General features: G+C 66.4%; 2 protein-coding genes across 8 annotated transcripts; one reads left to right on the forward strand and one right to left on the reverse strand.

The window, feature by feature from the left end:
- Positions 1 to 361: 361 nt before the first annotated feature.
- MAP3K6 (mitogen-activated protein kinase kinase kinase 6) lies at positions 362 to 10,516 on the forward strand. Of its 6 annotated transcripts, none has more exons than XM_075114712.1 (29): positions 364 to 877; positions 1,248 to 1,547; positions 2,044 to 2,183; positions 2,872 to 2,895; positions 3,323 to 3,507; positions 3,626 to 3,794; positions 3,970 to 4,076; positions 4,192 to 4,362; positions 4,646 to 4,758; positions 4,910 to 5,069; positions 5,201 to 5,375; positions 5,540 to 5,647; positions 5,717 to 5,766; positions 5,896 to 5,991; positions 6,309 to 6,393; positions 6,475 to 6,608; positions 6,687 to 6,814; positions 6,916 to 7,052; positions 7,241 to 7,346; positions 7,496 to 7,653; positions 7,762 to 7,942; positions 8,020 to 8,182; positions 8,473 to 8,638; positions 8,735 to 8,920; positions 9,022 to 9,127; positions 9,359 to 9,587; positions 9,668 to 9,923; positions 10,044 to 10,120; positions 10,239 to 10,514. In XM_075114712.1, the coding sequence occupies exons 1-29, from the start codon at positions 433 to 435 to the stop codon at positions 10,315 to 10,317; spliced, it is 4,434 nt and encodes a 1,477-aa protein (XP_074970813.1). In that variant the 5' UTR covers positions 364 to 432; the 3' UTR covers positions 10,318 to 10,514. The 6 variants fall into 6 exon arrangements, with proteins under 6 accessions (XP_074970817.1, XP_074970813.1, XP_074970814.1 ...); XM_075114713.1 differs by having other exon boundaries at positions 365 to 877; positions 10,242 to 10,516; XM_075114715.1 differs by having other exon boundaries at positions 365 to 877; positions 5,201 to 5,351; positions 10,242 to 10,516.
- SYTL1 (synaptotagmin like 1) lies at positions 10,512 to 17,106 on the reverse strand. 2 transcript variants are annotated; one of them, XM_075114718.1, is made up of 15 exons: positions 16,646 to 17,106; positions 14,356 to 14,652; positions 13,887 to 14,032; positions 13,699 to 13,807; positions 13,307 to 13,346; positions 12,849 to 12,948; positions 12,559 to 12,653; positions 12,230 to 12,352; positions 11,978 to 12,144; positions 11,792 to 11,894; positions 11,519 to 11,680; positions 11,370 to 11,448; positions 11,199 to 11,298; positions 10,908 to 11,113; positions 10,512 to 10,800 (listed from the first exon to the last, which is right to left on the reverse strand). In XM_075114718.1, exons 2-15 carry the CDS (start codon positions 14,601 to 14,603, stop codon positions 10,661 to 10,663), a joined length of 1,818 nt encoding a protein of 605 aa, XP_074970819.1. In that variant the 5' UTR covers positions 14,604 to 14,652; positions 16,646 to 17,106; the 3' UTR covers positions 10,512 to 10,660. The 2 variants fall into 2 exon arrangements, with proteins under 2 accessions (XP_074970819.1, XP_074970820.1); XM_075114719.1 differs by lacking the exon at positions 16,646 to 17,106 and adding an exon at positions 15,842 to 16,101.
- Between the last annotated feature and the right edge of the window lie 2,634 nt (positions 17,107 to 19,740).

Consider the following 19,740-nt stretch of genomic DNA (forward strand, 5'->3'; position numbering starts at 1 on the left):
GGCTCTGCCTTTCCCGCAACAGCAGTGGGGCTGAGCAGCAGGCCTGGGCAGGCAGGGCTCCGTGCCCCACTGGCCCCAGGCACCCACATCCCTGCTCAGCCTTCCTGCCCCACGCTGGCCCAGCCCTGCAGGGGAAACAAAGCGGGGGTGGCTTGTCTGCCTGTGCCATGGCTTGTCTGCCTGTGCGGCGGCCTGTCTGCCTGTGCGGCGACTTTGCCTCTGCTGTGACTTGTCTGCCTGCACCGTGGTTTGTCTGCCTGCACGGTAGCTCAGGTCAGGGGGCAGTGCCAGCCTGTCCCCGCCTACCCGCGGCTCTCCCGCAGCTCTCCCGCACGCCTCCCGCCGCCCCAGCCAGGCCCACCAGCCGTTTGCATCCCCGTCTCCATCCCGCGGGGACCTTCCCGGGCCCCTCGCCCCGGCCAAGGGGGTACGATGGGGGATATGGGGAGAGGGGGGCTACCCGACCCTTCGCCCCTCAGCGAACCCCGGCTTCGCTTCGCCACCGCTCCGGCCACCCGGCGGGACTTCGGGGCCGTTATTTCGGCTGCGACCCGTGCAGGGAGGGGGAACCGGCCCCGGACAGCCCCCCCCCCCCGGGGCCCCCCTGCCGCTTCCCCTTCCCCTCGCTCCCGTTTCGCAACCGGCCCTTTGCAACCGGTGCCCGTCGGGGGGCAGGATCCGGCCGGGGGGTCCCTCCCGTCCCGTCCCGTCCCGGGCGGGGCGGCCGGTGACTCACGGCCGGGACAGGCGGAAGCAGCGCCCGGTGCCCGGGGCGGAGCGGGGCGGAGCGCAGCCCGGTGCGGGGTAGCCCCGGTGCGGAGCAGCCCGGGAAGGAGCCCGGGGAGCGGGACGGACCCTCCCGGTGCGAGCCGGCCCGGTAGGGAGCTCTCCCGGTGGGGAACGGGGCGGCTCGGTGCAGGACAGCCTGGTGCAGAGTACAGGCTCTCCCGGGGCGGGGGGAATTAGGGCAGCCCGGTGGAGACTACGGGCTCTCCCCGGGGAGGGAATAGGGCACCGTGGTGCAGGGCAGCCCGGTGCAGAGTACAGGCTCTCCCGGTAAGGACCGGGGCAGCCCGGCGCAAGGTGAGGGCTCTCCCGGTAAGGACCGGGGCAGCCCGGCGCAAGGTGAGGGCTCTCCCGGTAAGGACCGGGGCAGCCCGGCGCAAGGTGAGGGCTCTCCCGGTAAGGACCGGGGCAGCCCGGCGCAAGGTGAGGGCTGTCCCAGTGCTCAGTGTAATCCCCCGTAGTGGGTCTGGCCACCCCAGTCATGGAGGTGCCCGGACCCACCCTGGTCACCGGGAGCTGCTGGCAGGACCCGCTGGCAGTGGCGGGCACGACAGGCCGGCCGGTGTGCGGGACCCGGGGACGGGCGGGTGGGCGGCGGGTGTTGAGCATCGTCTGCGTGCTGGGCCGGGAGCCGGCCGCCTGCCCCACGCTGTGCAGCCTGCACGACGCCTGCCGTGACCTGCGGGCACGCCTGCACGCCCTGCCCTTTGGCACCCTGGCGCTGGGTGACACCGCCGCCCTCGACTGCTTCTACAACGCAGGTGAGGATGCGGCCTGCTCCGCCAGAAGCATCCGTGGTATGGGGTTTCTATCGCCCTCATTTTCCTGCTGTTCTGCCTGGTTATCCCAGCTGCCCGGGAATATCTGGGCCACGACTTTCCCTAACCGCTGTGCAGCTCCCGGCGGAGCTCTGCCGGCTGTGTGCTCAAGTTGTTCACTGTTTGCTTTTCTGCTTTCCTCCTGTTTACTTTCCAAGGTGATTGGACGTTTGCTGGGACGTCTTCCTCCCTGGGGTTAAACACACGGGTGTGATTTGGAAAAGGGTGTTTTTTTGTCGAGGGTTTGCTCAGGGTTCAGCCCTGTGCCGGGGGGAAGCAGATGCTCCTCACTGTGGCCTCAGGTGCTGTGATGGCAGGGGCCATTCCCTCTCGTAGGGGATGCAGACCTCCTCCAAACCAGGGGGTGGCTGGTTCTCCTGCCCCATGAATTCGGGGTCTGGTGTCGGTCCCTTGAGCATCCCTGCCATCCTGCCCACAGACGTGGCTGTGGTGGAGCTGAGCGACTCCGTCTGCCAACCCTCCCTTTTCTACCACCTGGGCATCCGTGAGAGCTTCAACATGTCCCACAACATCGTGCTGTGTGGCCAGGCCGACCTGCCCCACCTCCAGGCCCTGCAGGTTAGTGGGGACGGGGGCACCCTGCCCCCCCCCGGGTGCTGCTTCTCCAGGGTGGGAATAGCCCTAAACCTCTGGAGCATCCATCCCAGCAGGAGGGGGACCTCCATCCCTCCCCTGAGCCCGGCTGAGTTCCCACGCTTGCGTCCTGCTCTGGCAGAGCTTTCCCTGCAGCTGATGGGATGAGGAGGGGGGGCTGGGGACCCCAGTGAGCCCCAGAGCCGGGTGGGGGATGCTGGGTGCTCCCCTGGCCCCAGCCGGCCAGGAATTTGGGAACAGGCGCTTTTCCCTGGGAAAAGCCGATTCCTTGGAAGCAGAACCCTCTGCACGGAAGGGGCCAGCGGAAGGGATTCTCGCCTCTCGGGGGGGCGGAAAAATGTGGATGGGAGCATGTCCAAATCGTCCCCAGATGTCACCCTGACTTGGGGGAGCACCTGTTTGGAGACCCCTTCCCTGTGCTGGGTTTGGATGAGGAGCCGGCTGCGTTTGCAGCCCTGCCCGGGGTCGGGGGGGGGTGTCCACACGCAACTCTCACAGTGTGGGGGCGCCCAGCCACCCTTGTGGCTCGGCCCCGGTGCCCCTCGCTGTCCCTGGCTGTTTTCCAGGTAATTCCGATCTCTGAGCCTGAAATCAGCTGATTTCTTTTGTCGGGGATGCTCATTAAATCCCCCCTCCTTCCCTCTCTCCCCAGGAGGACATTTGCCAGAAGAACTCGGTGTGTCCCTTGTCCCCCTGCTCACTGCTGTGGTGCCGGGGGGTCTGAGCCCTTCTCTCCCCCTGAGCCGCCTCTCTCCAGCCTCAGAGGGTGGACATTGCGGATGGGGAGCGAGACCCCTCCACACATCTGAGCTGGGGGGGGGTGTCACTCATGCAGAGCAAGCACCAGGAACAGCAGCATGGAGAGGGGTACCTGGTTTTGAAAAGAACCAGGAGTGTTCACTCTGGAGCGTAATGATGGCAGTCAAAGATAAAGCTGGTTTGCCTTTCCCTGCTAATGACTTACGGATGGTGGTTGTGTTAGCGTGGCCTGTATGGTCTGGGCAGTGTGGGGAGGCCTGGGGAGAGGGGACTGGTCCATGACATAAGTAGAGGGGTTCTCAGCTCGGCTGGCAGAGACACTCACCCCTTCTGCCCTCCCTCAGGACCTCTGCAGCAGCTACACCTTCATCCCCTATGTGGTGACCCCCCAGAACAAGGTCGTCTGCTGCGATGCCGGGCCTATGAAGTGCCTGACAGAGCTTTTCCAGCCCAGCTTCGAGACCGAGAACTTCACCCCGCTGGCAGCCCGGCTCGTCCAACTGCTGGAGGGTATCCCCACCAACTCCTGGTACTGCTGCTCACCCCCCAGCAGCGGGCAAACCCCCGCACCCCCGTGGGCTGGCAGGGCTTGGTGGAGAATTGCCACCACCCCAAAAGCCCCACGTCTCTGCTCCCACCATCCCCAGTGGGTATTTTCGGGAGACGATCCGGCGGGATATCCGGAGGGCGCGGGAGATGTACCGAGGGGAGCAGCTGAGCCGGGAGCTGGCCCGCATCCAGCGGCGCCTGGACAGCGTGGAGCTGCTCAGCCTGGACATCGTGGTGAACCTCCTCCTCTCCTACCGCGACGTGCAGGTGAGGGCTGGGGGTGGCTCATATCAGCATCCTGGGGAGGGGCTCCACAGCCTGCCCTTGCTTGCAGGAGCTTGTAACCCTCAGGGCTTGGCTGGTCCGGGGAGAGCATTGCCCCGCAGAGCTGGGGACGGGCAGCGTGGGGGCCACGGGCTCAGCCCCGCCGCCGTCCCTGCAGGACTACGATGCCATCATCTCGCTGGTGGAGACCCTCCAGGCGCTGCCGACCTGCACCGTGGCTGAGCAGCACAACGTCCGCTTCCACTACGCTTTTGCCCTCAGCCGGTGAGCGGTGGGGGACGGCGACGACAGACACCCCCTGGGCATCCCGATGGCACGGAGCCAGGGGGCCGGGGTAAATGGTGGTGCCGTTTACCGAGCGTCGGTCGCGTGTGCACAGGCGTAACCGTGCCGGGGACCGGGAGAAGGCCCTGTCGGTGCTGCTGCCCGTGGTGGAGCGAGGAGAGGGGGCTGCGCCTGACCTCCTCTGCTTGTGCGGCCGCATCTACAAGGACGTGTTCATCGACTCCGGCCTCGCCGACACTGAGATGAGGGACCGGGCTCTCTACTGGTGAGACTGGGACAGGGCTGGGAGCTGTCTGGGGGGTTTGCAGGAGCTCTGGGGGCTTTCAGGGCAGTGCAGCCCCACGTTCAACCCCCCTCCAGCAGCAACGCAGAGGCAGGTGATGGTAATTCCTGCTGGGCTTTTGGTTTTTTAACTTCTTTTTTGGGGTTTTCTGGTTTGGGAGTGCTCCCCCATCATACGGGGCAGCTCCGGGACCCCAAGGCAGCCACGTTTTGGCTGGCAGGGTGGGTGGCAGCAGCCGTGCCCTCCACACAGCATCTCTGCCCAGGTACAGCAAAGCCTTCGAGGTAGAGCCGAGCCTCCCTGCAGGCATCAATGCTGCTGTCCTCCTCATGGCCGCTGGGCACCAGTTCGAAACCTCCGTGCAGCTGCAGCAAATCGGTGGGTGCCCACCTGCAGGTCGGAGCCAAGGACCCACCAGGGATGGGGACCAAGTGCGGGGGTCCGTTGGCATCAGGGCACCCCCCAAGTGGCCGTGCCCAGGTGTGGGGTGGCTGGCGGAGGGGTGATGGGCTCTGGCTCCCACATCCAGGGGTGAAGCTGAGCTGCCTGCAGGGTCGCAAGGGCAGCCTGGAGGAGCTGCGCTACTACTGGGATGTGGGATTTTGCCTCGGAACTGGCATCTTGGCCAACGACCTCAGCAAAGTCATCCAAGCCTCTGAGAAGCTCTACAAGCTTAATGCGCCGGGCTGGTATGGCACGGCACAGCATGTCCCCACCTGCGTGAGACTGGGGCTCCAGTCCCCAGTGGTTGTGCCCCAGAAGGGGGTTTAGGGGGTGCTGGGGACATCTCTTTCTTCTCTTGCTCCCCACGTCCCTGCAGGTACCTGGTCTCGGTCATGGAGACCTTCCTGCTCTACAAACACTTCCACAGGAGCCCGCAGGTCCCCTCCACCCGGCAGGAGCTGGCTGATTTTTGGCTGGGCTTCCTCCTCGATGCGTGCCAGCCCTTCGTTGCCGCACCACACTGCCCGGTGAGGGGCCCCACGGAGCCTGGGGTGGGTTGTCCGTGGGGATCACCCAGTGGTCCAAGCTCACCTGGGATTTGGAGAGGCACTGAGCAGCCCACCAGTGGCAACCCTGTGGGAGGAGGAGGGTGCAGGGATGCGGGCTGGGGACCCAGCGGGTGGGGGGCTCACCCCACAGCTCCCTGCTGCCACAGGTCCTGGTCCTGGAGCTCAACAAAGTCCTGCGGCCGGCCCGGCTGGCGCTGCACAGTGGCACAGAGGAGCCCGCCCTAACACTTGCTCTCGTCTGCCCCACAGAGGAGGTAGGGATGGGGCTGGGGGAGGCTTGGGGGGGTCCCCACCGACCCCCTCCTCACCTGCCCCTTCTGCAGAAAGCAGTATCGAGCTGGACCTTTGCAGCCACAGCCATCCGGGGCGTCAGGTGAGTGTGTCCCTAGTCCCCTTGCTGGCAGGACCGAGGATGCCCCCCATGTGCCCACAGCCCCTCTGCCCACCCCATGGGCAGGATCAGCCCCACTGCTGACGGGGTGGGGGGGGCCTCTCCCTCCAGCATCTGCAAGTGTGACGAACGGGGCTGCTTCCTCTATGTGATGCACACGGAGGAGGATTTCCAGCTTTACTTCCCCTCTCAGCAGCACTGCCGGTGGTGAGCAGAGGGTTGGGGGGCACAGGGACCCCCATATCACTGGTGGGGGCCATGGGGAACCCCCAATCACAGCTCTGGTGAACAGAGAGGGATGGGAGCATGCTATTTCTTCCCTACCTTAATTTTAGGGGAAAGGGGTGTCCTAGGGACCAAACCCCTGCAGGTGGGTCCCAGAAAGCAGGGTGGCACAGACCCCCCTGTGCCACTGGTGGGGGACAGACTGGGAGGGGGAGCAGGAGCCCCTCTGTGCTGGGGGTCAGTGGCTGGGTCCCCAGCAACCTCACCAGGGCTCAGGACCTTCATCCTCCTGCCGGCAGGTTCTACGACTGGGTCCAGTCCCTCCTGGCCAAGCAGGGGGTGGGCGGCGAGGAGGTGCCCAGCCCCACGCAGCCCATCCTGGAGGTAAGATGGGGACATGGGGTGACAGAGGGTGACACGGGGTGCTGGGTGGTGCAGGCAGCCACCCTGCATCTCTACCCACAGTACAGCTACGAGTGCATGGAGACGGGCGAGCGGGTGGTCCTGGGCAGGGGGACATATGGGGTCGTCTATGCCGGGCGCTGCCTCAGCAACCAAGTGCGGATCGCTATCAAGGAGATCCCAGAGCGGGACAGCTGGTAGGTGCCATGCTGGGGGGTCCCTGGGGGTCCCGGGGGACCCTGGGCAGCCCCTCACCCCAGTGTCTCACCACACAGGTACTCACAGTCCTTGCACGAGGAGATCGCCTTGCACAAGCACCTGCGGCACAGGAACATCGTGCAGTACCTGGGCTCCATCAGCCAGGATGGCTTCATCAAGATCTTCATGGAGGAGGTGCCGGGAGGTGGGCAGCACTGGGGATGGGATTTGGGGGTCAGTGGGGAACACGTGGCCATATGTGGGGACTAAACAGGGTTGCTGCCCCCCTCTGTGCCCCCTCTCCAGGCAGTCTCTCATCCCTGCTGCGCTCCAAGTGGGGACCCCTGAAGGACAACGAACCCACCATCGTCTTCTACACCCGCCAGATTCTCGACGGGCTCAGCTACCTCCACGATAACCACATTGTGCACCGTGACATCAAGGTGAAGGGGCGGGGGACGTCACCCATCTTGGGGGCATGAGCCCTGATCCCCTCATCTTGGGGGGCACCAGGCACCCAGGAGCTGCCCCGCCATGCCCAGAGCCCCTGGGCTGATGCTCGATGTTCCTGCTCGAGCTCCAGGAGATTTCTGTAGCTTGGTTTTATTTTGGGGTGCCCTTCTCACACTAGGGAGACAACATCCTCATCAACACATACAGTGGGGTGCTGAAGATCTCTGACTTCGGCACCTCCAAGCGGCTGGCGGGCATCAGCCCCAGCGCAGAGACCTTCACGGGTAAGGGCAGCCCGGGGCTGGGGGCGGGGGGATGCTGAGGGCCAGACCGTGCTGGGGTCTGCATCCTTTGCACCTGGCATGGGGAGAGAAGGACCCACCCCAGGGTGGTGGATATGGGCTCCTCTCATGCCTCCTCATCCTCTCCCCAGGCACCCTGCAGTACATGGCCCCGGAAATCATTGACCAGGGGCCGTGGGGCTATGGGAAGCCAGCGGATATCTGGTCCTTGGGCTGCACCATCATTGAGATGGCCACAGGCAAGCCTCCCTTCTACGAGCTGGGCAGCCCCCAGGCTGCGATGTTCAAGGTACCCATGGGGTTGGACAGGAGATGGGGTGGTTCCGCAGCCCTGAAATTGCCCCCCTTTGGGGGGTGGCCGGTCCCTTTGCAGCCCCCACAATTGCCTCCCCTCCAGGTGGGCATGTTCAAGATGCACCCAGAGGTGCCCGAGTCCATGTCAGACAAAGCCAAGGCGTTCATCCTGCGCTGCTTCCAGGCCGATCCGGCCGAGCGGGCGACAGCCACCGCGCTGCTGCAGGACCCCTTCCTCACCAGTGCCAGGAGGGCCCGGAGCCGTCCCAACCCCCCGGCGGGGAGTGAGTTGGGGGGGGGGGTGGCATGGGGGGACCTGGCATGAGCTGCTAAATAACGATGTCCATCATCTCCCGGGCAGGTGATCCCCGCAACTTTGAGCAGCTGGATGGGGATGTGGAGGGCAGCGATGGGACCAGGAGATGTTCATCAGCCAGGCTGGACGTCCCAGTGAGGGGCACAGCGGGCAGCCCCCTGCTCCTGTGCCACCCTGGCGAGGCAGCCTCCAGCCACAGCTATTTGAGGTAGGGCATCCTGGACATAGGGGCGATGGAGGGACCCCCAGCGTGGGAGCGGGTTGGCTTTCTGCCTCCCATGACACCCACTTTCCCTGCCGTGCCCCAGCACTGCCTCCCTCGATGCTCCCTCGTTATGCCAGGACAACACATCCCTCCCCCTTGCAGCTTGGGGGGCTTGCAGGAGGTCCCCCATGCCCTCTGCCAAGCCCAATGGCCATGCCCACGCTGGGGCCACGCTCCTAAATGCCTGAGGCTGGCAGGGGGGGACAGTGCCGACCCTCCCCACCTCCCACCAGCACCGCCCAGGACTCGGCTGGCTCCGACCACAGCCTCCGCTCATCCTCCCCCGAGGAGAGCGGGGACGGGTTCCTTCTGCGGAAGGACAGCAAGCGCCGAGCCACACTGCACGGCATCCTCGCCACCGAGGCGCCAGCCATCATCGCCGCCTTGGAGGAGAGCAAGGTGGGTGCTGAGTGCCCGGCGTGGGGGGGTCTGTACAGCAGCCGGGCAGAGCATGGCCATGGTGGCAGCCCCTGAGCATCTCCTTTGCCCACCCAGAGCATGGCGGGTGTGAGGCTGGGCTCGGAGCATCTCGCCCAGCTGCTGAGCTGCCTGCGGAGCTACATCCAGTGCCCCAGGCAGCACCAACTGTGCCAGGACCTCCTGGCACTGAGCACCCAGCTACGGGCAGAAGGGCTGAGCCTCACCCACCTCCAGGCTCCCCTCTTGGGCTTCCAGGCAGCGGTGAGTGCCCGGGGTGGAGGGGTAGGGTGCTGAGTGGGTGATGCCCCGGCACGGTGATGCCCCGGCACAGCCACGCCCTGGTGCAGGTGATGCTCTTCCAGGTGAGGCAGGTGCTGCGCCGACATCACATCAAACCCCACTGGATGTTTGCGCTGGACGACGCCATGAGCCAGGCGGTGCAGGCGGCTTTCACTGTGCTGGCGGGAGGTGGGTGGCACTGGGGGATGGCCGGGATGCAGGTCCGGGTCCCACCACTATGGCTGGGTGGGTGGAGGAAGAGGGAGACTGGCCTGGGGTGGGCTGAGGAACTTTGGGGTGCTGGGAAAGGGATATGAGGGGCAGCCTGAGCTGGGCCCAGCTCCCCGTTTCATCCCCTGTGCTCTGGGGTCTGAGGCCATCAGGCACCCCTCTGTGCCCACCACCGCCTCTGCCCCACAGACCTGGGACAGAAGACCAGCTGCCCTGGGGGGGACACCACTAAGGACACGAGCGACGAGGATGACCCCATGCTGCCGAGGCTGTCCATCCCCAGGAGCCAACCCCAGCAGGACAGCACCAATTCAGGACTCAGCACCGGCCCCAGCACCCAGACAGACCCCCTGCCCTCTCTGCGGGCACCCTCTGCGCTGCTGGCACAGCTCTGCCACCTCCGCATGGAGACAAGAAGGTAGGGCTTTGCTGGTCCTGTGCCCCCCGGGTGCCAGTCCATGCTCCCCCGGGTGCCATCCATGCCCTGCTCTCCCCCAGGCTGCTCCAGGAGCTGGCTGAGAAGGAGCAGGAGTGCCAGCAGCTGATGCAGCAGGTGCTTCGCTCTGGGGACGATGACAGCTCGGTCACCAGCCGGCCCCAGCACAGTGGGGAGCATGGGGAGGCCCCCCCGGGGTGCTTCACCCTGGGGCAGGGTCACTCGCCCCCGAGCCCCCAGCCCCACCAGGAACAGGCTGACCCCCTCCTCCTCGAGTGGCTGCAGCAGCACGGCACAGACCCGGCCACCATGGCCATGGTGAGGCCTGTGGGCACATGGAGCAACGTGGGGGCTGGGGTTTGGGGCCCACTGGTGTGAGCAGTGCACCCACCCCTCCCCCCGCCATTGCCCCCCAACACTCCTCACCCCCTCCCGCAGCTCCTCTCCCACGGCTTCACCCTGAGGGACTTGCTGGGCTGTGCCACCCGTGACGACCTCTTCTACGTGGGCATCAGGTACCCCCAGCCCGCGTTGACCCTTCTGGCCTGGCCAGGGCAGGGAGAGCAGGGCGGCGGTGCTGGGTGGGGGGACATGGTGTGGCCCCCTCCCTCCAACAGCCCCCCCGTGTCCCAGCAGGCGCGGGTCAGCTTACCGCCTCTGGGCAGCCATCCTGGAGCACCGCCGGACCCTCGCCCAGCGGGAAGGGGAGTGAGCCCTGGCCCCAGCACTGGGCCGTGTCCCCTGGGGACCCAGCCCCTGGAGCGCCGGGGCTGCCACCTCGGGAGCTGGCAGGATGGTGGCGGAGGGGACAGCCCCATGCCAGGAGCAGGTGACACAGTGGCTCTAGCCCCACGCTGGAGAGAGAAGTCGGGGTACGGTGCCCACAGCAATAAACAGCCGCCAAATGTGCCCTCCGGTGCCACTTCATTGCTGCTGGAAGGGGGGGGGGGGGCACAGACCCCAGCCCCACACAGTGATGCTCCGGGCGCAGCTCTGTCCCTGCCCGGCTCCCGCAGTCCCACTGGCACGGGGTGGTCCATGGGGGGGGCCAGGGGCTACGCCCGAGGGACCAGGTTGGTCCGCAGGGGCAGCAGTGCTTCCACCCACTGCCCGGGCTGCTGGAGCAGGCGCCCCCACACCTCCCGCTCCTCTGCCGTCGAGTCCATCCAGCCCACCGGCAGCCCGTAGCTGCTCCCTGCAGAGAGACCACTGCTGTCACCCCCATGGCCACGCCACTGCCACCACCACCCCCCCCCGCAAGCCATGGGGGGCACCCCAGGGTGCGCGGGGCTCCCCCCTCACCTGTGCCCAGGCTGAGCCGGATGCCGCCCAGCTGGCGCTTGGAAAAGGCTTCGTGGTGCCAGAGGGTGAACTCAGCGCACGCCTCGGCCAGGTCCTTGGCCTGGAAGCCGTCGTACACCATGGTGTGGTTAAAGAGGGGGTTGAGGCTCCGCTTCACCACCCGTGTCTTCTGCCGGCTCGCCTTGCTGTCATCCGGTAGCACGTAGCTGGGGGTGACAGCGGGGTGAGAGGGGGACACACACACACCCCAGCCCCTCCGGGTGCCCCCCAGGGTGCCACCCTCCACCTTACCACTGCACGAAGGCGTCCACGGTGCCGCTCTGCAGGGGGATGAGGCTCTGAGCATCCTTCACCCAGATGTGCAGCTCGCCCGTGGGTGGCAGCCCCCCGCCTGCAGGTAAGAGGGTTCAGGGGCACCCTGCCACGCCGGACCCCACCCCGGTGCCCACGGGCATCTCTCACCTTCTGAGCCAACAGGGATGAACTTCAGTGCCAAGTTGAGGTTGCCTCGGCTGGTGAGACCGTCTGAGGAGATGGGTGTCTGGGGACGATGCGGGGAGTTACGGGGGGCTGTGGGTGAGGGTGGGTGGTCTGGGGGACTGGGAGCTCACCCGGGGCTGGAGGTTGAACCACTCGGGGCGCGTGTTGGCCCAGTCCCAGGTGCCCAGCGCGATCTCCACCTCCCCCAGGAAGAGGTTCCTGCCCAGGCTGTCGTGGTGCCACACCGAGAGGTTCAGGGTCCGGCCCAGCAGGTCCCTCTTCTCCAGCTTGTACTGGCAGGGAGGGCACACAGCAGGGTGAGGTTATCCACCACCACCCCCCAGCCCTCTCCCCTTGAACCAGGGGGACCCCCAAAAGACACCCCAAAAAAAAGGGTTAGAAACCTTGAGGGTCTCATTGAAGATGGGATCCAAGCTCCTCTTCCGCACCGTCGTCTTGCGTTTGCTGCGGTTGGACTTATCCGGCAGCAGGTACGTCTTGATGTACCTGGAGGCAAAAATTGAGGTGGGTGCAATGGGTACCACTGTGGGCATCGCTCGGATGTCCCCGCTCGGGGCTGGGGCACTCACGGGTCCGACCGCTGCTTCTTGGCCTCGGCCAGCTCGCGGCACCGCAGCACATGGACCTGCAGCTCCTTCTTGGCTGGGTCGTAGCGGAGGGAGAACTGGACGCAGCCCCGCACGGCCACGCTGCCCAGCTCGCCCTCGCTGTACAGGCTCATCAGGCTGCCACTCAGCTGCAGGGCGGCAGGACAGGGTCAGGCCCCTGGAGATGGGGGGGTTGGAGAGGTCACCCCCCCGCAGCAGCCCCCAGCCCCGTACCGTGGAGGAGCTGAGGCTGGACACGGAGGAGCTGGTGGTCAGCAGGCTCCGTGGGGGCACGTGGCCGTTCTGTGGGGACACCCGGCCCAGGGATGCCTGATCCGGCTGGGGGATCCCCGGCCCCTGGAAGTGCAAAGCAAAGCGGGGTCAGGTTCCCCTCCAAGACCCCCATCCACAGTGCGGGCTCCTAGGGGCACCCAGCTCCCAGCAAGTACCCGGTGCTTGGGCACAGCCCGTGCCGTGCTGGCTTTGCACACCCCAGACAGCCCCATATAACCCCCCCACCAGCCCCCCAACCCCATACAGCCCCTCCAGTCCCACCATCCCACCTGCCCAGCATTGGGGCCACTGTGCGCGGAGTCGGGCTCCTCCTCGTTGTCCTCAGCGCTGGACGTGCTGAAGGGGTTCCCACCTGCTGTGCCACCTGCAAGGGCACGGTGTGGGTGGGGGGGTCCCGACACGGCAGGGGTGGATGGGGAGAGGGTGCCCTTTTTTCAGCAAGAGGAATGAGCAGGCAAGCAAGGGATGGGGGCCAGGAGGAAATAGGAGGCTAGTAAGCCGTGCTGGGTGCTCCAACCCCCCCAGATCTTGACAGCACCACCCCCCCCACCATGGTTACCTGGCTGGGCCACGACATCCTGCTCCCTTGCCAGGATGTCACCCTGCTGCGGGGGCTGTGACACCGGCATCCTCTCCAGAGTCGGGGATGTGGGGCTGGGCTGCAAGGTGGCACACAGGGCAATGGGTGAAAACGGGCACCCTGGGGACCCTCCTCTCCCCTCGGACCAGCCCCTGTGGGTCCCTGGGACAAGGTGGGGGGTGTCCCATGGGACATCCCCCATCGCTCCCCATGCTATGGGGTTCAGGATCGTACTTTGCAAGACCATGCATAAGGCTGGCCCCAAAGCCAGCACCCTCCTGGGGTGACACCACAAATCCTTCCCTGCCAGGATCATGGCAATTTGAGGGGGGTCCAGGCTACGGGGTGCTCCCCCACTGACCGAGCCCATCACCAGGGTGTCGGGTACCGGCTGCAGGTGCTGCTGTGCCGGCTCAACCCCCACACCAGGCACCGACCTGGGGCTCTGCAGCCGCCTGCGCCTCCTCCGTAGGGGGGCTGCGAGAAGAGGCGATAATTAGATTCTCTCAACAGGGCATCAGGCTAACGAGCACTTTCTCCACCCCCCCCCCCCCAACATTCCCAAAGATATTTATAGAGCCGGGGTCCAGCAGGGCTCCAGAAAACCCCCTGGGTGGCAGGCGGACACTGGGATGGTGGACAGACACCAGGACAGCACAGCTCTGGCCATGTCATCCCCTTTACCATGTGCTCTGCTCCCACTTCCCCACCTCCAGCTCCCCCCGGGCACCTCAGGGCCGTGCCACCCCCAGCGGGATACTGATAAGAGATGCCACCAGCCCTGGGGGACCCAGGGTGCGAGCCCCCCGCCCCCCCCCCCCACCCTCACCTCTCCTCCGGCTCCACCACACCATCCTCATCCTCCTTCTCCTCGGCCAGCAGCTCGCCAATGGCCTCCAGCTCACCCAGGCTGGGGCCACGCTCCAGGTTCCCTGTTCCTGGGGGCAGCAGGGACCTCAGCGGGCTGAGCCCTGGTCCCCAGCGCCCCCCCCCGCCGTGTCCCCATCCCTCACCTACCCCGGGGCCGCCTCCTGCGGCGGATGGAGGCGCGGACGAGGTCGGAGCCCAGGTGGTGCCGGTGGCGCTGGGCACGGGCGTCACAGAACCAGTCCCCGGTGAGGGTCCTCAGCCGCACTGGGTCCGACACTGATTTGCGGAGCTTGCTGGTGGCAGGAGGGTGGCGTTGGCTCCCCCCAACCCCAGTGCTGCCATTGGCCCCTGCGCCACTGCCCCCATCACCCTTCCCAAACTGCTGGTGGAGCCACCAGCCACTGTCTCCAGGGGGTTAGGGACCCCTGATGCCGGTGTCACCCACCGCAGGGCTTCACGCTGGCGGGTCTCAGTGGGTGCCCCCATTTCCAGGGGAAAGGGGACCCCCAGCCTGGCTGCTCTGTCCCCAAGGGAGATGGACCCCAGGCTAGCTGCTCTTCGGGGGTGCTCACGCTGTCCCCAAGGGTGATGCTGAGCAGGGGGTCCCCAGCCTCACCTGATACGCCCCTCCTCGTGCCGGCGGAGCTGCCAGTCGCGGCGCAGGACCTCGGTGATGGCACGCTGCTCCTCCTCCGTCAGGAAGCTCAGGTCCAGCAGCGCCTCGGCCCCCACCTCCAGCGCCATGGCGGGATGGGGGGGCACGGTGGGGGCACCCCGAGGTGCTGGCCTAGGTGGGTGCCGAGAAGCGGGGGGCTGCGGTGGGGGGTGCTCAGCGTGCCGGGCATGCACCAGTGATGCCAGCATCCTGAGAAGGACGGCAGGGCCGCTTTGGGGTGAGAATCATCCTGACCCTCTGCAAAGAGATGGCGTGGAAGCTCAGCATGCACCCCCACACACACATTGCACCCCTCTGGGACCCCCAAGGGGGACAAACCAAGGGGTGGGATTGTGCTGAGGGTGCCAAGGGAAGGAGCTCAGGCAATCCCATGGGCGGGCTGCAGGCAGGCCCAGGGAAGCCCTGCCACTCCTCCTGCTGCCAGGCCCCGCTGCCGGCCCTGTGCCAGGGCCAGCCCTGCCTGCTGCCGGGATCCTGCCCGCAGCCCATATTTGCAAAGGGTGTTTGCTCAGGGCCTGCTCTGCCCTTGCCTGCTTTCCCACGGGTTTCATCAGGTGCCACGGCACCAAGACGGGGGCTCAGCCGCTCCCATGATGAGCTGAGACTGAACCAGGCTGAGACCGTACTCAGCTCATCACAGCTCCCAGGGTGGCGGGTGCAGCAGGGGCTCTTGCCCCACTGCCTGGTATTGCCTCACCGCTGCCCTTCCTGGCCCCAGTGTTGGGAAAGCGCTGCCCGGCGCGGGATGCCAAGGGCAGGAAATTGCAGCAGTGATGGGGCAGGATCGGTACTGCCGCCCCCCTACCTCCCCCCAGCCCCCCGCCACCCTGGCTGCCCCACCAGGATGTGGGCACTGGCACGGACACACACCGGCATGGCTGTGGGGGCCCACCTCCACCGTGGGGCTTGGACACCCGCCCAGCCCCAAAGGTGATTCTGTTCCTGCCCCACAGGTGGCCCTGTCCCCAGCCCCACAGAGGGTCCTGCCCCAGCCCCACGGGTGCCCTTATCCCAGTCCTGTGGGTCATCCTGTCCCTGTCCCACAGGTGACCCTGTCTCAGCCTTGTCCCCAGCCCCACGGGTGCCCCTGTCCCAGCGCAGGGGTGGTGGGGTGTGTGTGTGTTTTCTAGACATCCCCCAGTTTTGGGGATCCCAGCCCAGGACCCAGCCCAGGATCTGAGCACACCCGTGCCAGTGGGCAGGCTGGGTGCCAACCCCACCACGGACACCCCACTCACAAGCCAGCACTAGAGACCACCCCACCCCCCCCCCCCCCCCCCATCACACACCAGAGACACCACCACCACCTGGACTCCCCCCAACACCCCACTCCTCACACTAGGCAGGGGGAGCCTGCGGCACCCGCCAGCACCCTGCACCCAGCCAGGCTGCACGGGGCTGGGTGGGGGTCTCGGGGGACACGTACCGGCTGTCACCGGGGCTGGGATGATGCTGCCGCTGCCTCCCCACCGCAGCCTGCTCGTATCCTGTTTACTGGTGGCGCACGGGGGTTTCCCCCAACCCCGGAACAGAACCGGCACCCAAAAAAGTCACCCAGGTCTGGCCCAGGCACTGCCGCGGTTCCCCAGCCCCCGCAGGGACCCCAGCGGGTGGGCGCAGCCGGGGCATAAACAAGCACCCACGTCCCGCTCCTGCAGAGGGGTGCTGAGCACCCTGCCTCCCACCCTGCACAGGAGACCAGTCAAACCAGTTAAACCTCCCCAGAGTTAAACCTAAGCCACAACTGGGGGGGCGCGCATCCCCCCTTTTCTCTTTGCAAGCAGCCCACCGTGATGGAGGGGGGGCGACAGACGGGGCAAAACACCCCCCTTCCCAAATGCACCCCCTTGGTGTCCCCCCAGCAGCCCCCTGGGGACTAGCAGGCACCAGACGCCCCCCACCACAGCCCAGGGCTGCACCTCCCAGCACCCCCCCCATCCTCCTCCCTGCACCAGGGGTCCTGCAGCCCATCACCATGGCCTCAGACCCTGTCCAGCCCCACGGGCCAGGCCAAGCCTCCAGCACAGGGAGGAGGAGATAAAAGGCACTGCAGAAATTCGGGTCCCAGAGCCCCCATCCCATCCCTCCTTGGTGGGGAGCAGACGGGTGGGGGGCTGCAGCCCCCCAAGCAGGGTGAGAGGAGCCAGACCCCCAAACCTGCCCACCCCAGGGTGCCGGTGCAGCCCCGCTGTGGGGTAAACAGTGGTGTCAGCCCCACGGCTGCCCTTACCTGCCCAGGACTGTGCGTGGGGTGTCACGGTGGCTCGTGTTGCCCCTCCCAGCACCCCACGGGGACCCTCGTGGCCGTGGGTGGTCCTCGGTCCCCACCCTCAGAAAGGTGCTGGTGGCCTAGAGCTGAGTCAACCGCAGGCGAGCAAGCGCCTCCTCACCCCGGCGGCGCGAAAGCAGGGACTGGAGCCAGCAGCACCTGCTGGACGGGACTGAACTGGGCTGAACTGGGCTGAACTGGGAGGTGTCAGGCAGCCCGGGAAGGGGTGTTCCAGAGGGGAAGCGCCCTGGGCTAGGGGGACCCCAAGCCTGGTAGAGGCTTGAAGCCAAGGGGGTGGGGATGAGGGGCATGGGAGAACACCCCACACACAACCCCCCCCACCACCCTGTTCGCACCCAGGGGTTTCTGGAGAGCGCACGGGGCAGGATGCGGCCTCAGGGTGCTTCATCCGGAGCAGCTCTGAGAGAGCTCACAGGCTGTACTGGGGGACTGGGCTGACTGGTCTCTGCTGGGCATGGCAGGGTGCCAGTAAATCCAGTAAATCTGCCCTGCACCCGCAGGGTCTCCGCAGCACCCTGCAGCCCCCCACCCCCACCCTGAAAGCCCAGCGTGGGGCACTGCGGGGTCACCGGAGCTTTGCAGAGCCCCCATCCCACCGGGCATCGCCAGCTCCATGGCCCCCGTCCCACAGGACAGCCCCAGCCTCCAGCCTCATCCTTCGGCTACCCCCAGCCCCACAGCTCCCATCCTGACCAGCGCAATCCCATCTTGCTCCGAAGGTCTCCCAACCACCCAGGGCGAACCTGGGTGCTCAGCCCCATGCAGCATCAGGCCAGCAATGCCTGGCAGTGGTAGCCCCCCAGCATCCAGGCCAGGAGTGGCACAGCGGGGGCCCGTGCCTCAGTTTCCCTGGGTCACAGAGGGAGAGCTGCTGGCTGGGGAGGGGTCAGGCACCCCGCCAGGCTCCAGCCAACACCCCACCAGCTTTACAGGGAGACGGCAGCGCTGCTGGGGGAGGCATTGCAGCGGGGTGCAGCGGCAGCAGCCTCGGTAGCACATGCCGAGCACAGGACCGCAAGAAAAGGGGATTATTTTTAGCGTGGTTTCTAAGGAAATGAGACTTCAGCAGCGGCTCTGCCTGTCTTGTCGGTCGCCTTCCCCTTCCTCCCCTCGCAGGGCGCTTGCTGCTCAGCGCCGATGGGGAGAGGCCCCAGACGGACAAAGTCCCTGCTATGGGTGGCTCTGGAAATGCAGCGAGCATGGCCAGGTCTCTGTGGGGGACGGTGGCTCGGGGACGGTCCTGTCCCCACGGGGGCTGTTCGTGGGCTGGTGCCTCTGCTCCAGCTCACCCAGGGCGGGCACCGAGCCCTTTCCGTGCATCCTGGCCCAGGACCCTTCGTACCAGCAACGTACAGAGCGAGAAATGTTAATTGGCTGAGGCTGGGACAGGAAAAGAGGAGGCAGGACCTGTCCCCTTCTCCTGGATCTCTCGAGATCGATGGACAGATGGGTGGGTGGACGGGCGGATGGTACCTGACACCTCGGTGATGGGCAGTGCCCCTCCTCGGGGCCAGGGGCAGGCGGCTCGGGGCAGCCTGGCGCACGGCGCAGCACAGACAGAGCCAAACCTGTGGCCGGAGGCGCAGGGGCGCAGCGGGTCACATCCTGCGGTGTGTCCCCACCACATCCCCAGTGAGTTTGCTGGGTCTCAGCCGTAGCCGCCGTCGCACTGCGGCACCTGTGGAGCGGAGCCTCCCTCAGAACCTCCCTCGGTGCCTCCCTCTGCCTGGGGTGGCCGTGGCCGGAGGCTGCGCCAGCCCGGTGACAGCCAGGAACACCCTGGCCACCGGCACAAGGCGAGCAAGGCGCTGGGTCAGCCCTCGGGGACGGTTTTCCTTGCAGAGGCCCCAGAGCGAGCCAGGCAACCGCAGTGGCCTGCAGCCCGGCTCCAGCCACATCCCGAAGCATCATCCACGGGAGCAAACCCCCCTTCTGTCCCCCGGGTGCCGGGTGCTGGCAGCGTGCCCGTGGGTGTGCGGAACAGGTTCTGCCTCATTTCTGCGCTGGGTGTTTGGGCAGCAGGGAGGAAGCGGGGGTGAGGAGCAAGTCCTGTCCCGCTCCCCAGCCCTGCTGCACCCCACAGGCTCGTTCTTCGGGTCCGCAAGGCGCAGGCAAGCCTGGCTCTCCCGGGGAGGGGAAACTGAGGCAGGGAGCATGTGCCAGGGTGTTGGCAGTGTTTCATCTGCCGGTGGGTTTGCAGGTGGGGGAGCAGGGCAGCACCCTGGCTGGGTGGGCACACCTGTGAGACCACCAGCTGAGGGCGCCCAGGGTGGTCTGCAGAGCTGTGGGGGGGGCGTGGAGGGAAACAGAAGCTTTTAAGGCTCCTGCGAGAGCTGAGCTCTGCAGCCACCAGCTGCCAAGAGCATCTCCAGAGGGACAGGGGCCCTGGAGCGGCTCCAGCGCACGTCCCACCAGCCAGGAGGTGCTGAGTGGGCCGTGGTGGTGGGGAGAAGGCTGGGAGGGGTGGGGGTCCCTCCCACAGGGACCCCGGAGGGGAAGGCAGGACTTCGCCCTGACACAGGCAGCGGATGCAGGAGATGCCAAATCCCCCCACAGGCACCAGCTGCAGGACATAAAACATCTCTGCAAAACAGGGTGGGGGTGTTTCACACCCCAAAGCTGCTCCATGGACACACACCCCCAGCAGCCTCCCCCAGCCCCAAACCCGCCCCTTCCCTTTCTGGCATCGCTTTTACACTGCCACATCCATCCCCTTGCAGCGCTGGGGCCATCTGGCCCCATGCCCCTCTCCCAGGGGCTCAGCTCCCCGAGCCCTCTGCCCTCCCGGTGCCTTTGATGTGCTGCTCCAGCGCTTCCCGGGCACGCAGGGATGGAGCCCAGCTCCCATCTGGACAGAGTCCAGCTCCCAGGGGCTGGGGGGGCTGTTTGCTTGCAGTCATCCCCCCCTTCATTTTTAATTTTTAATCTCTGCAATAGAGCAGGGACCTTGCAGCGATTCCACCTCTGGCTCTGGCTGGGGATGGTTTGCAAGGCCTGCCTGGGAAGGCATCAAGAGCTCCAGAGTTGGGTCTTGC

This window comes from Phalacrocorax aristotelis, chromosome 20 (assembly GCF_949628215.1).
Source record: "Phalacrocorax aristotelis chromosome 20, bGulAri2.1, whole genome shotgun sequence".
NCBI classification, from domain to species: domain Eukaryota; kingdom Metazoa; phylum Chordata; class Aves; order Suliformes; family Phalacrocoracidae; genus Phalacrocorax; species Phalacrocorax aristotelis.